The sequence below is a fragment of the Mycteria americana genome, chromosome Z, assembly GCF_035582795.1.
Source record: "Mycteria americana isolate JAX WOST 10 ecotype Jacksonville Zoo and Gardens chromosome Z, USCA_MyAme_1.0, whole genome shotgun sequence".
In the NCBI taxonomy this organism is placed as follows: Eukaryota; Metazoa; Chordata; class Aves; order Ciconiiformes; family Ciconiidae; genus Mycteria; species Mycteria americana.
Genome location: NC_134396.1, coordinates 44,538,853 through 44,556,060, shown reverse-complemented (window position 1 = coordinate 44,556,060; position 17,208 = coordinate 44,538,853). Strand labels below are relative to the sequence as shown.

General features: G+C 37.4%; 1 protein-coding gene across 5 annotated transcripts in view; it reads left to right on the top strand.

The window, feature by feature from the left end:
• Positions 1-17,208, top strand: part of PRRC1 (proline rich coiled-coil 1) — a 33,162-nt gene that overhangs the window by 1,305 nt on the left and 14,649 nt on the right. For 4 of the 5 annotated variants that reach the window (XM_075526796.1, XM_075526799.1, XM_075526798.1 and 1 more), the window contains exons 2-5: positions 6,394-6,510; positions 10,347-10,733; positions 12,019-12,176; positions 16,057-16,159. In XM_075526796.1, coding sequence (XP_075382911.1) covers positions 6,414-6,510; positions 10,347-10,733; positions 12,019-12,176; positions 16,057-16,159 — 745 coding nt within the window. In that variant the 5' untranslated portion in view covers positions 6,394-6,413. Of the gene's footprint in view, positions 1-4,631; positions 4,651-6,393; positions 6,511-10,346; positions 10,734-12,018; positions 12,177-16,056; positions 16,160-17,208 lie in introns of those variants that run through there. The other variant, XM_075526800.1, reaches the window with a different exon arrangement.

Below are 17,208 nucleotides of genomic sequence, written 5' to 3'. Positions count from 1 at the left end.
CTCCAGGCACTGTGTAGAGAGTTTCTATGCTTGGCCTCAGGGCTGTGCATTCCAGCCTTGCAGCTAGGGATGGAAATGCTGGTCCTGGTAAAACCGTGTGGTTTCAGCTTGAATTAGTGTGATTGATAGTGGAAATCCTCACCCTGGAGGATCTGTTAGTATCTGATAGAAGTGATGCTTCAGGAGGTTTATTAGTTATTATAATGTCTCTGGAGGCATTGTTGAAGTGATTTGTCCTTTATTTATATGATTTATTTATTTTTATTGTCACATTAAAAAAGCGTTGTTTCTTTTCAGGAAAAACCTCTGAAAGTGGTGAAGCTGTTGCATCACATTATATGATATAGCGACTGGTGCAAATTGGTAGAATGTACATAGTTTTGTTTAGCTGTTTCTTTGATGGTTTTATGTAGTCATATGTAACATTGTATACTAGATCAGTAGTTCCCTGACTGTGGTCATCAGTTTCTCCATGGAACTAAGTGGTCCATGGAGCTACATAAGTTTTGTGATATTCAAAAATAAATATTTGATAGTAAGGGTGGGTGTGGTCTGGAATAAATCCCGAGGGTTGGCAGTGGCACTAAGAATGTGGAAACTAAATAATTGTCAGAGATTAGGAAGCTTTTAGAAAAGTGGAACTTACTATCTTTTGTGGTATCTATGGACTACGGTAACTATCTGCAGTAGTCTCAAGACAGGGCCAACCCCTTCTGGCATGTCTGGTGTTTCGAGCCGTCTTGGTACTGTGTTAGGTCTGAGGCATACTGGATTCTGCTTGGTAAACAGACTTTTTATTTAAAGGTGAAAAAGTGATGTTGGTGTTGTGGTTAACATTATTTATGCTATGAATGTAAAACAGGTGTAGGAGAGTTCTGTTCTCTTTTTTTTTTCTTTCCCTGACTATGTCTCTTTAAGGCTTTGGACTTTAGAACAAGTCATTTAACACCAGCTGGTTAAACTCATGATCCCTCTATGCCCTTCCTTTGCCTTCAGCGAGGCTTTGTATGTCCTCTGGGACCTGCCTGCATTTAACAGATCAGAGTCAGAATGAAGTTTTATCCCTGACTGTGCTCGCACTTTCTAAAATGGAATAAACCAATGTGAGGGATTTTTCAGATGAAACTTTAATAAATTAACAGTTCAACTCTCTAATATACTGATAGTTCAACCCTGGTTTTGTTTGTTTTTTTTTTAAAGGGTGTTGCCTTTTTGATTGATGTCAGCTTCAGTCTGTCTTTAATAGCTGAAGGTTTTTCTTTTGTCATTTCCTTTCTTGGTCATTCTGTTTTTAATCTCTCGTTTGCATCTTTATGAGTTCTTGGGCTTTTTGTCCCTTTGACTTCTCTCCTGTTGAGTAGAAGTACGTTCCTGTGAATCTGTCTATCAGTTAATGAAACCTAGGATGTAACATTTTATTTGAAGAAGTTGTTGCACTGGGAATAGCTCCAAACAATTGATTTGTTCAAATAAATAAATGACTGCTCCTTATTCTGGACAGTTGTCAACTTGTGCTTAGCCATTAACAATGTGTGTGTAACCAGTCCTGTTCCACATGCTTAATTAAAATAGTTATGCCTATTATGATTGAAGACAAGAAGTTTAATAGCATTTGACTTTAGTATTCCAGCTGTGGTTTTGTTTTAGGCTCTGCTTAGAGAATAGTTTTGCCTCTTAGGGTTCTTAAGTATATGGTGTGGGGTTTTTATCAGCAGGAGCATCTACCAAAATACAAGAAGGGGTTAATTAAGGATGACTGAAAATATGGCCTCATTATAAACTCTGAAGTATGACTGATTTCTAGATAATGTGTTTTTATCCGTGTAAAATTTGCTAATCTCCATTTGTAGGTAATCCTATCTTTAACTGTGAATTTCTATATTTTAGAGTAATAACCTGAAGAATGCTTTTGAAGTATAGTTGTGTCATTAAGATTATTGCAAAATATTAGCACAAATGTAATTACATCCTATTAAACTTAAGTCAAAAGATGACTAATTTGCCTGTTCCACCTTTTAGTCTTTAAATCAAATTATTTCATTCTTGCTTTTGATACGAGTTCTTTTAAAATTTTCAGTCAGAACTTTAGTCTGGTTTTCCCTTCAATTTACACAGGCCTTGCATTTGGGAATTAGGTTAATGACTGAGATTTGGCTTTAGGTTAATGGATGAGATTCAGCTGGTGAGAATCAGTAAAATATAGTTACCTGTCAGCTAGGGATAGACCTGGTGGGTATGCTATATTTTCTTTGTGTAACGTGAGGGTTTAACATCATCCTTATAGTGTCTTCATTAGTATTGACAAGGGTTTTTTTTTTTTAACCAAATAATTGATGGAAGCCTAAGAAAATTCATGCTTCTTCTTCTTGAAGGGGTTATTTTAAAGATGACTGATCATTGGGAATGTGGTTTTTCTGTTTTTTTTCCGTATTTCTCTTTTCCATATCCCTTCCTTTTTACTTACATGAAAGCAGAAGACAAGATTTTCTTCTAGCTAAATGTGGTGAGATTGTCAAATTTGTGAAATCAATTTATGATCACAAATCACTAGATGGCAGTACTGCTGTTATTTTCACCGAACTGCACATGCTTCAATTTGCCTGTCTCAGAGTTTCTCCTTTGTCTCTTCAATTTAGTAATGCAAAATGTTCTAGTTTGCAAGAAGGCACAACAGTTACTTCCTTAAGAAGTTAGGCCGAATTTTCAGGTGCTACTTGCTGCAAATTATGTGTTTGTGGCTGGGACTATGAAGAATTATTACTATTACTATTTTTTTTTTTTAAATCACTGAAAAGACAGTCCAGTTGCACACCCAGCAGTCAATAAGGATTTGTAGGCTGATCTTACTGGGGACCTTTTTCCCTGCAGCTCCCCTAAGTGAAGTTGGAAACCCTCACTCGAGACTTTGTGGAGGACTGAACAGTGTTAAAGTCTGTGGATTGCTTGGGTTTTTCCCCCCCCATGTTCTTCTTCCACCCCAATGCTTCCCAATTTCTCACATATAACTGGTTTCAGGTAGGCCATTTTGATTCAAGTGTTAAACCATACATCCTGTAGGATCAGTTTTAATTGTATGTAGTGCTGGATTCTTTCAACATGATGAGCTATTAGCTTCCAATTACACCTATTGTACTTTTTGCTTTCCTTTCCTTTTATGTATCCCTCCTCCCATGTCTTAGCTTTCTCCTTAACCTTACTTTTTTTAAAATTATTTATGTTTTTTCATGCAGCACATGCAAACTACAACTGGCTTATGTTGAAAATTCAGTGTATAGAGAGCTGCTGTTTGTACAGGCTTCATTTTAGTCCCTGCCAGGTCAGGACTTCACAATGAGATTGGTGGTTGTGTGAGGGGATGGTTAAGCTAAAGGGAAAAGAATATAGGAGCATTTAGGCTTCAGGGTTCTCTAACTGGTGGGATAGATAGAAAGGGAAAAGAGTGAAGGAAAAAGTTGAGAGTGGGAAGAAAATACTACAGGGTATTGTGGTTGTAAGTTATGTGAGAGAATAAAGGAATTTGTCTACTCTTCCAGCAAAAGGTAGGGAGAGGTCTTTTCCCTAGCTAGTGGTAAAACCCTAATTGATTATAGTGGACAATAATGTGAGAGAGTATGGGATGCATTAGGGTCAAAGGATAAAATTTAAGCCAGAACAGAAGGAAGACAGCAGTATGCTTCTGCCTGGGCATCGCTCTGAGGGTATCAAGCTTACTGGGACACATTGCCTAGGGGTGCTTACCTGGACCTGCAAAGTCCAAGGGAGTGGAAATAAGCCCTACAACTGGCAGGATTCCCCTCTCAAGCTTCCATCTCCTGGCCAGGCTGGATTTGCAGATGGTTGGCTTTCCCAGAGAGGCTTACAAGTGACAGGAGAAAATGTGAAACTACTGATTTTTTGCCTTTTTTTTTAAATTCAAATTTTGTTGGTTCCATGGGTTCTTTATCATTTTATTTCAGCAACTGTCTCACGATTTTTGCAAGTTTGGGATTGCTATTTCTGTTTAATGCTTGCTTTGCTTTTCTCATTGTAAAGTTAATAGAGAAAAGCGACTACAGAGTTATTTACATTTCTACTGATTCCTGACTTTCCAGATGTCAGTTAGGTTACTTTTTGGAGGGTTGTTCCCCCCCCCCCCCCAATTTAAGAGCTCTGTGAAGCTTTGAAAAAGCTTTGTATGGCGTTTTTAAAAGCCACTCTGGAACTTTTTCAGTCTTTCTACATGGCTGCAGTACTTTAAGTAGTAATCGCCTCTCAGCAGTTTTTAATCATGGCATTAGGTGAAATCAAGCAGCAGATTAAAAGAGCCTTGATAAAATAAAATGTTTCTAGGAGGCTTTGGTCAGTGATTACTTTAGGTGCATGATGGAAAATTCTTTCTTGCTTTGCAGTGCTTTCCTTTCCCAGTTATCTGGGAAAATAATGACTTTAGAAATACTTCTGTGAGGGGGAATGTAAACTCCTGTAGCTTGATTAAAAGACAAAATCTTATTATTGCAAATTCTTCTGCTTAGTGAAGTTTGACGGAAGACTGTGCAGTTCCTTCCTAAGGGATGCTGAGATGTACTCATTCTGCAAGGACTGTCTGTTCCCCACCAGGCAATTACTGACGCTTTCATCCCATCTGTAGAGAAGCTTTTAAATGAATTAGAGGTACTCGGAAGCTAAAATCCCTCTGTCATATGAGTGTTCATGAAGAGTGCTGCACATAAACCACACTTACTTGCTTTCTGAGGCTAGGCTCAGATGTTTAATCTTGAATCACTTATGCAAAGCATACTGGTTTGTCAGTGGGACTGTAATTTCTCCTGTGTGATTTTGATGCTTTCATTTGTTTTTGAGACTCTTTGTAAGCCTGTCAAGACTAACATGGATATCCTACTTTTTGGATTTTTCAATTTGGTAATAACAGTAATTTTTCCTCCATATTAAACTTGAGTGGTATATACATGTAAAACAACAATGAAGCAATGAGAGTCTTTTTTTTGAAAGGAGGAAAAACCCTGTATTTTTGTAAGTGGAGTTTTTTTATATACACATAGGTATTTTTACTCAACACATTATCTAAGCCTTTTCCTCTGTAAATTGTTAAAGGGAATAAGCTGGCGGTCTGCAGTAGCTGCTGATGTAATGGATATGGTGGAAAATTCTCGAGTCTTCCATTTTTCATACATATAATTACTTTATATAGGATTTTTATTTCATTAAAATTTCCTTCAGAGTTGTTACCTCAGGGAGTGGTACAAATCATTGCTGTCTAGTTTACCAGACTTGGGAGGATGGAGGGCTTTTTGTTAGCTTCCTCTGCACTGAAGAACAAAAATCTCCAGGTGTTCATTACAGTCTTAATTTTTTCCTCTCTCCTTTTCTTCTCCTAAACCCTTTTACATTAATTTAAGATTTTTAAATAAGCATATAGCTTTACTTTTCCAGAAATAGTATATTTTAAAGGTTTACTTAGAGATATTAAAAGATAATTCCAACATAAACTGGCCTTCAAAATAAAAGCAAAAGTTTTTCATTCCTTTCACTTCTGATAGCAGTATGGTATTTGGATTTTACAGGAATTGTCTCTACTGGAAAGCTTGTTCAGTGTAAATTAATTTCAGTGTAATTCTATTCATGTTGGACGTGAATTTCAGATGGTTTCATTTGGCTTTTCTGAAGGTTTATTTAGCTGAACCCAAAACGCTTTTGCTTTAAGGTAGACAAGGTCATGGTTAGAGCTTAGGTCTACCTTAAGTAGAGTCAGGACTCCTGGGCCATTGCCAGCTATGCCGCTGTTCATGGTGTTCAGCAAGGTGCTTGCACTCAGGTGTGATGCTTGGGAGCAACTGCTGAAGTGCTTAAGCCCGAGAGAGCTACAACTTCTTGGGCAGTTGTGGTTCTTTGCTGCCAGACCAGGGGGGCTTTGGTCCTCCATCTTGCCTCTTACCACATTTTGCATCCTGTCATGCATCAGCTCTGAAAATAACAAGTCCTTGTTTGAGGTTAACAGCTCAATAATGCAGCAAAATACTACCCTGTAGTTAAGTTTTTCTTAGAATGGGGTATGGGTTTTGCAATGTGTAATTACTTGTCTATTATTACTTGTCTAAGTACCACCAGTATCTATTGGAAGTGGTAACTGGTCATGCACAGTAAGGTTTTTTAGAAAGAGGCTTGGAGTTTGAGGTATTATCATAGCACTAAAAATAAAGCAAAGATGCAGGAGAAATGACACATACTGGATAATTATGTACTTGACACCAGTCAATTTTTTTCTTTTTTCTAGAGTTGGCATTTGAATTACCTGCTCTGTTCAGGAGTGTAAATCACTGTTGTGGCCTTTATAGTCTAATTTTAAATCTTTTCCCTTGTTTCTAAAGATAGGCTTTTTTTTTTCCCCCCTCACAGCTTTTCGTAGCTGAAGGAAAATGATGGAAGAGAGTGGAATAGAGACAACTCCACCTGGCACGCCCCCACCAAGCACAGCAGGGGTGGCTGCTGCTGCTGCTACACCTGTCTCATTAGGTACAGAAATGTCCTCAGCAACTTGGTCACGTTTATTCATGTCTTTTGAAGCACAGCAATTCATCCAAAAACATTGCCATCAGCATGATTACAATGCTCTTCTCCAGACTAATTGGGAGAATTTAAATTGTTTCTTAATCATGGAAGTGTGCTTCTTATCTGACACACAGAATATTTTAAACATTTTTTTTACTCTTGAAACTTTTTAGTGAAGTCATGTGGTTGCACTTGTGTTTTTTAAGGATGTGGGGCCAGGGGAATGTTACCTTCCACTACAGTGCACATTTAGATGAGCAGCATAGAAGGGAGTTAAAAACAAAACAAATTCACAGTCTTGTATGGCATAGTGGTAAACCTGAATAATCACTTGGTTTTTAATATTGTGGGTGGTAATCAAAGCAATTTATCTGATTTTTCAAGAATCTGAACACCATATTCTGAATACCAAATATTTAACTTTCTGACACCTCTGGTATTGTTATCTTGAGTCACACTAGTGCAGTGGACTCCAGGGGTGTCCTTACCCCAGGGGGTGTGGAAGGCAATCCATTGGGGTGCGGGAAGAAAATATTAGCACTGCCATTAATATTAATTTTTATCTAAAAAAATAAGAAAGAAATTAAGTTTTACTAATATTTAATATACTGCTTGACACTGGTGTCCTCACTCAATTGGTCCATACACTGGACATCCACATGTCCTGAGGGAAGAGTGGGTGTTCCACAATGCAAAGGGGTTGACAGTGGCACCCTCACTTGTTTGCTCATTTTCATCATATTGCAACACCTTGTAGTGTGTCTTTGTGTGCCTGCTTAAGTGGATTTATAGATTGTTATCTAGTTTTAAATATACTAACCCTCACAAAATGGACAAGTGACTTAAAAAAGATTCCTGCAAAGAGACCACAGATTGAAAATACTGCTAATAATACGAGCACAAGCAAACAATAAAATGGAAGAGCTGACACTTCTCTGACTCCTAGTACGAGCTCTTTGCCATTGTTTTTACCTCATAATATGGCGAACAATCTAATCAGATCTGACAAAAAGTTGGCCAAAAAAAAGGCAAAATTTTCAAGAGGACTATTTGAAATATAAATTTACATCTGCCATTGTTAACTATGAGCCTTGTCCTAAGTGTATATTGTGCCTTGAGATACTAGCTAAAGATAGTATGAAGCCACTAAGATTAGCAAGACATCTAAAAACTAAGCAGAACATGAAAACAAACCTCTACAATTTTTTTGGTAATGTTTAAAGTCATACAGTACTCAATCCAATACTTAAAAATTTTGAGTAAATTTAATGATAAATCTTTAGAAGCCTCTTCAGAGATTTCTCACCTGATAGTGAAGACAAAAAGCTCTGTACACTGGGGAAGTATTTGTTCTTCCTGACATGGTAAAAATGTCTGAAATAATAGGTGGAGAACAATATGGTAACAAACTAAAATGCATTCGTCAGCAAATGCTCTTGGAAGATTCATAGAAAACATTGCTGAAGATTTGAAGAAACCAGTATTGGAACAAATTACACAGCGTGGGAGGTTTGCTATACAGTTGCCTGAAAGTAGAGATGTTCCTAACGTGTCTCAGCTTATGGTTTTTGCTAAATTCTGTTTCAATAATAAAACACACAAAGAACTACTTCATTGTCAAATGCTAAAGGAGGGGTGTGCCGGAGAAGACAGATCCTCAACAGTAAATGACTTCTTTAATAAAAACAATGTTTTTATTAAAACTCTGTAAGTTTAACCACTGATGGAGCAGTTGCTTTGATTAGGATAAAAATGGATTCTGGAATAAGGTTACAGAGATATCACCACACATGAAATTTATTCACTGCCTCATTCATAGACAAGCTATTGCAGTGAAGAAACTGGAGCCAGAAGTGCACAAAGTGCTAAAGAACGTAATCAGTGTGGTTAATTTTATAAAAATTATCTTTAAATAGTAGATTTTTTTAACAGTACTTTGTAATGAGATAGGGAGTGACAATGAATTTTTTTTCTATCACACAGAGGTTTGCTGGTTGTTATGTGGCAGGGTGTTTTTTAAAAAGTTGAGTTGTTGAACTTAAAGATGACATGAATGTTTTTCTTTTACAAAAAGACAAGTCTCCCAAATTTGCTGAGGTTTTCTATGTTGACAAGTGGCTGTCAGCAGTGTGATACCTAGGAAATATTTTCAAAAAAATATGCACTCATAATTTCTCCTTCAAGGTAAAGGTGATGTTTTAACAAGGAGTGATACAGTAACTACTTTTTGTAAGAAAGTCATGCTTTTGAGAGAGCATTTTGAAAATTCATATTTGGAAATGTTTCTGTTATATAAGCCTGTTGTCAAAAACAATGCAAGTGTCACATATTAAAACTGTCAGATCTGTACACATAAACTTGCAAAGAGAATTTCCTGACCTGTGTAAAAATCTTCCAAATGAAGAGTTTCAGTGGGTTTTGAACCCATTTATTAAAAATACCAAAGTGCAACACCTTCTGATTAGTTTGCAAGAACAATTGATTGACATTAGGGAAGATGGAAGTTTGCTAGCTGAATTTCAAGAAAAGCCTTTGCATAATTGGTGGGTGGGAGTGGAAAACAAATAGCGTGATTTAGTAAGCACAGCCAACAATGCACTTCTTCCATTTGGATCTATGTATCTTTGTGAGGTACCTTTTCCAGCTCTGACAGCCATTAAAGCTAAGTATTGAAATAATCTGAATATAGAACCAGACCTTGAAATTTCTATACCATGAGGTGTTAAACCAAAATTTAAAACATAATGAGGCTTCTTCATCACATTGCTCACACTAAAAAGATATTATTAATAATTGTACTATATAGTATGTTAACCATTATTAGCATACTATATTATATTAATAATATATTAAACAATTTTCAGTGGGAGCAGAAAAGTTTCTGTACTGTTAAATAAAAATTATTTTTAAATTTTTTCATTCATCTTCACCTTATCCTTTTAAAATTTCTATCGTGTATGTTTTACAGTATACATAATATACTAGTACAGTGGTACATGTAAATAATTTTACATATGGAAATAAATTTACATATGTTGGGGGGTGTATGCTCAAAAATTTTTTACTGATAGGCATGTGATAAAGTTGGCAGACTACTGCATTAGTGCAGCTTCGCATATCATTTGACTGTCATTGATGTTTAGGCTGAGGCCAGTGAGACGCTTGAGCTGATCCAACAGCTTACTGCTATCAAAAATGGTCATTTCTGGTTTTCTGACTTAATTTTCTGGCTAAACTTGGTTTAGATAGCAGAAGTGGCTTATCCAAGGATCAGCTGGGGGCCAGACTGAAACAGAGAAAGCAGAGGGATTAGGGGGCTGGGAGCCAGGGAAGGGGAGGGCTGCCTGGTGCTCAGCCCATCTCATAGAGCCATACCTCTGCAGTAACTCCCATCCTCCCAGATATTATGTGTATGTTTTATTCTTAAAGATGGGCACTTCGTGCATCATCATTATTCCTGTTGATTAAGCAGTCACTCAGAAAGAACAGTACTAGCTAGAAATGTCTGAGGCAGACTTCAGCTGCTATAAATTCAGCAGTCAAATGTTGACTCATCTTTTTAAGCTTATGACAAATAGGGTCATGCAAGAAAAAGAGGTGTGGCTTACAAGATACTATCACCAAAAATTGAGCGCAATTGGTGTTGTATGCAAACTCAAGCAGAACTAGAATTCACTCTGAAAGGGAAAAAAGCAGACAAGGTCAAAACTTATTTGTAAAATATCTGAACAATTATATAACTGAATCTCTGAGATTAAGGCTCAGCATTTCTAAAATTCCCTTTTTCTCTTTTTTCCTAGCTTTGTCCAGTCCCCTTGCTACACCAAGCATGTCATCATCTCCTGCATACTCGCCACCCTTGCCAGCTGGAGTGTCTCCACTTCCTCCTCCTATGATGACTTCAGCTTCTCTTCCACTTGTGCCTTCTGCAACGGTTTCTACTATTGCACCACCTCTAACTCCTGCCCCACCTCCTGTTGCCCCTTCAGCTTTTAGTACATCCATGTCCCAGTTCTCTACACCTCCTCCATTAAGCTCTACCGCTGGCCCTGGTCTTCCTGCACCTCCCACTGGTCCCCCCATTTCAGGGTTTTCCACGTCTTCAACCTATGACATTACCAGAGGTCATGCTGGTCGAGCACCACAGAGCCCACTGATGCCATCGTTTTCTGCACCTCCAGTCACAGGTAACTTTTTGTGTATATGCTTTCATGTTTACAAGACAGGATGAGGGATCTCCTGGGTAGCTTTTTCCACCACTCCGCTAGAGTCCTGCAAGTTCATCTTCTTTATTATTCTGGGTGCACTTAATTAATGTAGCTGCACTTAAAAGAAGGGAGAGTAGCCTTTAAAATACAGTCATGGTCTAGGACAGAGAGTCCTAGTAGAGTTTAGTAGAGTTCTGCTAGTGTTCAGGCTCACAGAAAAATCTTTGTTTGAGCACTTTATTTTTTGTTAACTTGTACAGGAAAGGCCAGCTGAACATATATACATATCTTTTGTTTAGATCAGAGAGTCAACTTCAGCCATTATATTTCCACAGAATGATGTGATATGTCTGGCTGTAATCTCATAACTTTCAGGTTTTTGTTCTGAAAAGCTATCTATAACAAGCTGTCTGTCACATGACACCAGCTTCTATTGTCTTGTTTTCAGCCACTAAATTGCATTAGGACAGCTAAAAATACATACCTTCCATGCAAACAATTGCTATAGTTGCTGAACTGATGTCATTTTCTGCTAGTGGAATGGAAACTTGGCTCTTCAACTGCAGTTGGGCCAGGCTTTTACTATTATCGGTGATATCTCTTTTAAGTAGTCTGTATTAGGAAAATATCCAAAAAGACCTGTCAATTGTGCAGTGTGAAATAAAAATAACTCTTGATTAAAGCTAGTGTTGGAAAATCTGTTAAAATAGGCTTGAGTAATGGGGCAGAGGCTCATGCTTAAATTTTCTACTGTTGAGTTTCTTTTGTTTTCCTTTAAAATATGTAAAGCTACTCATTTGCTTGCTCCTTTTTGCTATTGCAACTAATTTCCAGCACTCAGGGTTAGATTTCCTACTTCTCTCTCTTTTATTATGTATGAGAACATTTCTATCCCTTTGTTCAGAGCAACACCCATTCCTCTTTTTCGTCTACTGAGGGCTTATTATGAAAATTTGAATACAATAAAAAGCACCACTGTTAAACTAACCTGCTAAGAAAAAAATCATTGTTTAATTTTATACATAATGTACAGGCAGTCTCGGTTCTATTAGCAGATATTGTTGAACTCATTTACAGTAGCTATATCTGCTAACCTTTAACAAACAGAATTGTTCTGGGGCCTTCAAGAAATGAAGTGAATCAGCCCAGTATTCTTCTATTCTTCCTGCTTATTTTCCTGTTAAACAATTGCATGTTGCTACAGTGTGACAAATTAAATGCAGTAAAATAAATGAACATGTGTTTTATTTTTCCCTCTTACTAGGTGTTTTGGCAGATCCTATTACTCAACAAGCAACTTTCTCATCATCCTTGGCTCCTGGAACTGGTTCTGCAATCACATTTCCTGAGGAGCGTGAAGACCCCAGAGTATCTACTGCCCAAGGTGGAGCCCCTGCTGGAGGCCTGTGGGGGTTTATAAAGGTACGGTGTTTTGTCTGTTACCCTTCACAAGGAATTACCATTTTTTACTGACTATAATAAGATATATCTTATTTTTTAAATGCATGTTGCTATAAATCCTGTCTTTTCTCTGGCCTCATGTGCAAGATGACTGTTTTTAATAGTGGTGTTTGCTGAAACTATGCTTTTGCTCTTCCTCTGTATAGAAGAGGGAGGACTACCTAAATGCAGGTGTTCTAGGTTAATTTTAGTGCTTGTGACAGGAAGATATGCATACTTAACAGGTTCTGTCACATGTTCTTAAATCAGGTGAAGCTTTAGAACCTCTTTAAGACCTGAAAGCTAATTTTTACTTCACAGCTACTGGATGCAGAAAAAGATAGTCTGTTTTACTCACCAAAATTCTTTGCATATCCTGTTTCTTTATAATTTCCTAAAGAACTGAGTTTGATTTCTATAGGATGCAAGTCCTGCCTGTTCTTTTAACAAACAAATCTCTTCAAGGAGAGACAAATATATATTTCTTCCACCAAAGAACAGTTTACCTAAAAAGCGTCTGAGATATTTTGTAGGATTTTTCTATTCTGCTAGAAGGCATTAAGTATACAGTGCAGAACAGATACTCCTTGTGGTGCGATCTAATCGTACAGAGGAAATAAACAGCAACATCAAGTAGCAGAATTTAATTAGCCTGTAACCTTTTTGGAGCTGTCACAAATGCTACATATAAGTAGCATCATGAAGATTGTGGCAAAAAGATTTAAGGGCTGTGCATGAACACTGAACCATCTTCAAGAGCAACACCATTTTCTGTATTGTCTTATACTAAACGTGAAGGAAGAATCAAGAAGATTGACATCCCAATGGGACTGCAGAGTTTTGGAGGGACTTTCAAGCCCTTTTGGACACAGAAAGCTGGGAGAAAAAGTTGTGCATGACATGTCAGACTGAGCCCTCCCTTACTCCAGCAATACACATCTTGACAGCAATACAATCTTAAAGAGCAAGATTAATCCTCCATCAGTACGGTGAGAGCAGAGTTGTCATGCTGCCCTTTTCAAGGAGAGATGTCTTCTCATGATCATAAAAACACATTTTCTTTCTTCCTTTAAATAATAATAGCCTTTTCTCGGTCATCATATTCCTCTTAATATTTGCAATAGATGGTAATGTTCCAGAAGAGGACATTTTTCTTGTAACATGATTCTGTAGCCCTTTTGAAAGTACCAGAGCTTGCAATTGCAGATTAGTTGAAAAGCCAGTCTTATCCACATTACTCTTGCCTTTATACCAGTAGGATCCAAAAGGTGTCCTGTTTCTGTTTATGGAGAAGTTCTGTATCATTGACTTGAATAATAAAATCTAGATTTTGGTTGCAGTATTAAGCATTCCATGTGCTCTGTGTGTTCAGTGACCTCTTTTTGAGAATTTCCTAGGTGGAAGAACAAGGAGTCATTAATTATACTGAAGCCATCAAGTTCTTTATGTGTGTACGCACACATCAGACTTTGTGGTTTTTAAAGGTCAGCCAGAATCTGAGAGACTAACTGGTAATTTATTACAGAAATACATCCTGGCTTCACTGTTGAAGAGCTTACACAGTATTTGCAGCAGTTATCTTTATTTCTGTTCTTGAAGTAGTTTGAACTACCCTTTTTCCTCTGGTGTTCTTAAGAAATCATACACGTTTCTTCTAGATTTCCTTCAAGCTAGATAATATCCAAGACAGTGACAATCTAAAATTGACGAATTAATGGTCTAGAATTGAATGAGACCATTTCAGTTCCTTTGATCTGTCAAAGATGGCTGAGCAGTCTCATAGCAGTTCCAAGATTGGTTTCCGCATAATATATCAGCGGCAAAGTTGGATACTGTTGCAGTCATTGCACCTAACGGCTTGCATAATTGACTGTTTGAGCAATGAAGACAGCAAGGACCTGAATTTTCAAAAGATTTGTGTTTGTGCTTTGCTGACCTGGAAGATTCTCCATTTGAGCAATTTGGATTTATGTTGACTTAGAATTGACTTCACAGAAATTCCAAACTTAACTGCATTATGGTTCACAGTGTTGTGATAACTTCATGTTTTGCATTGGTATAAAACTATGGGTTATTTCTTCTTGCTTGTACTAGGCTGATGAACATAAAGGCGTGTTCCACAGGTAGAAGAAGCAGCTTCTTGCTGCTCAGGAACCTGATTATCTGCAGGAGATGTATAATGACTTCGTGTTAGTTAGGCAGCCAGGCTGCTGGTTGGAGAAGTACTGCTTGGCTTTGCATTACTGGAGAGATGCTAGAACTGGAAATTCCTACTTAAAATGTTTCTGAGGATCTCATAGCATTCACTCAGTTTTTGTTAAAGCAACAGACAAACTTCAAATTGTGAGAGCTGTAGGAGGAATATAAACTTGCCTGTTCTTGATGGCATCCTGTGGGTATGTGAGTAGTCACAAGAGTATATTTATTACTCAGTGAATGCTACCATTTAGAAAAGTCTTGTGTTATATTCATGAGAAACAAGTGGCTACAGTGGGCTCTGGCTTGAAAAAGCTTAATTGTGCTAGAGTGAGTAATTGTTTTGTTTTCTTTACCAAATTCTACAGTCAGGCTTAGTGTTCTGCACCATGGTGAGAAGAATACCTGAACCCAGTAGTGATCTATTTCAGTGTGAGGCATGGGATAAGATAATCATTATTAGTAGCTATACAATATCGCAATAGTTGTAGAAGTGTGGGGTTTTTTTTTTCTTTGTTAATCTTGCTACAAAGAAATACAAAGCATTCAAAGGTTGGATGGGGCTTTGAGCAACCTGACCTAGTGGAAAGTATCCCTGTGCGTAGCAGAGGGGTTGGAACTAAGTGATCTTTAAGGTCCCTTCCAACCCAAACCATTCCATGATTTATGGGAAAGAAGCTTTGCTGAGCAGAAGTTATTCTGAGATAATTGAAACTACTCTGATTCTGCAGTTCTCTGAAATACTGTGTAGGTGTCTTAAGCAAGCACTTTCCGGAAAAATGTATGTGCACAGTGCTGTCCTGTGTAATGCTTGTCATTTAATGAAACAAATACAAGCATATGCAGTTTTATATTAGACTGAAAGCAGTCTGTTTACTAAAGAAATTTTATAAAAGGTTTCTGTAAAATAGTTTCCAGTGCTTTATCTTTCAGTGATTCAGCATTGGTATCTTTCCTCTTTCACCCTGTGATCTTACCTGCATTTAAATAAACTTTTGACAAGATACAGACATGCATTAAGACTCTTTGCAAGACACAGGAGAGTGTTTGTGTTTATATTTCATGAACTTTGAGGTCTGTCAGCAGCTCCACCTCTGATTTGGCTGGAGGAAGTAGAACATTTTTCCAGCAATGTTTAGAATCTATTTATAAATTGAGGACTTTCAGCTCAATTGCTCTAGAAATATTTGTTAATAAAGGGCCATTCAAAAGTAGATCCTATTGTCTTTAAGAAGGTTAGAAAAGAGAGACTCTTCAGCTTGAGTTATCACAGCCTAAATCTAGCTACCTAGTCTGATGATACCTATATTTAGCATTGTGAATCCACAACTTTGCTAAATGCTCAAGGCTTCCGGTCGCAGAATAGGACTGGATCAAGTGTGTTACCCACCATCACTGATGTGGCTGTTTCTGCATTAATGCAGAAGAGGATCGTAAAGATGATATTTGAACTTTATGTTGTAACTGAAAAGTCGTGCACTGATAGTCATATCCTGTAGCGTTTGTGCTGAGGAGTGAGATACAATAGGTGTTAAAGAGTAAATGTGGTAAGAAAAACATGAAGCAGCTTAATATTTGGTTTTTGTTTGTTTGTTTAACTGTAACATTTCGAGTTTCTTGGGAAAAAAACAGAAGATAATATAGAAATCTATTTGCTTAAATTTAGGGTGTAGCTGAGAATCCCATGGTGAAGTCTGTTCTTGATAAAACCAAACATTCAGTGGAGACCATGATCACAACACTGGATCCTGGCATGGTTCCATATATCAGTAAGTATTTGTGACAAACCATTAAGTAATACAGTAAATGTCAGAGATGTTAATATAATAGCACACTACTTTTATGCTTGAAGGTTGTATATCTAGTGTGTTAATTCAAAGTCACAATACTGTACTAATTTCTCAAGTGTATTGTCCAGTGAAACTCTCACTCTGGAGGCTGACTTTTTATGTGTGTCTTGAGGTTCGTTTGACTTCTGTATTCTGCTATATTTTAGGTAGTGGCATGGTAATACCCTTTAATTCAGATTGTGAAAGATGAGGAAGTTATAAAGAAAAAAAAAAAACAATGAAGAGACCTTGTCTGTAATCCCTAAGTTGTGTACTGTTTTCTCCTGCTGTGTCTCTATTTAAGCCTTATGGAGTTGAGTTTAAAATACACTGTATATGTTCTGTTGGATCACATGCTTAAATACTATTGTGTAAGCTATCACTTTAAAGTTAAAACAAGCCAAAAGGTAGGAGTACTCAGAGAGGCACAGGACAGAGGTATTCACATAGGTTTTGAGGCTTTCTTCTGACTTTCAGCTGTTCCACATTTCTAGCATAGTAGTATTTATACTATTTTTAGGAAATTCAGCAGACTTGAAGCAGTTCCTGGATCAGTTAGTAGGAACATTAAAATTCTAAAATGGTGTAATGAAGTCTGAAGTATTGCTGAGCATTGAGCCTGGAATGAAAGGCATAGCATTTCAATTACAGCTTGAAAATTAATAGGAAGGAGAAGCATTGTGGTATTTACAATTTTTTGTTTTACTAGAGTACATTGCATGTCACATATAACTGACCTGAGATTTCTACTTCATTAAAATGGGAAAGCAAAAGAGGTAATTTGTCCAGGGTGGTGGTTTTGTTTTGGTGGTGGTTTTTTTGGGTTTGGGGTTTTTTGTGTGTGTGAGGGCGTTTTGTTTGGTTGGTTTTGTTTTGGTTTGGTTTTTTTCTTCCAGCAGTCTGGTAAGCAGTCCTCCTCCTTAGTTGTGCCAGTACTGCCTTTTGTCTGCATGTAGGTGAAGCTGGTCAGGAAACTGGTAAGGCTGAGA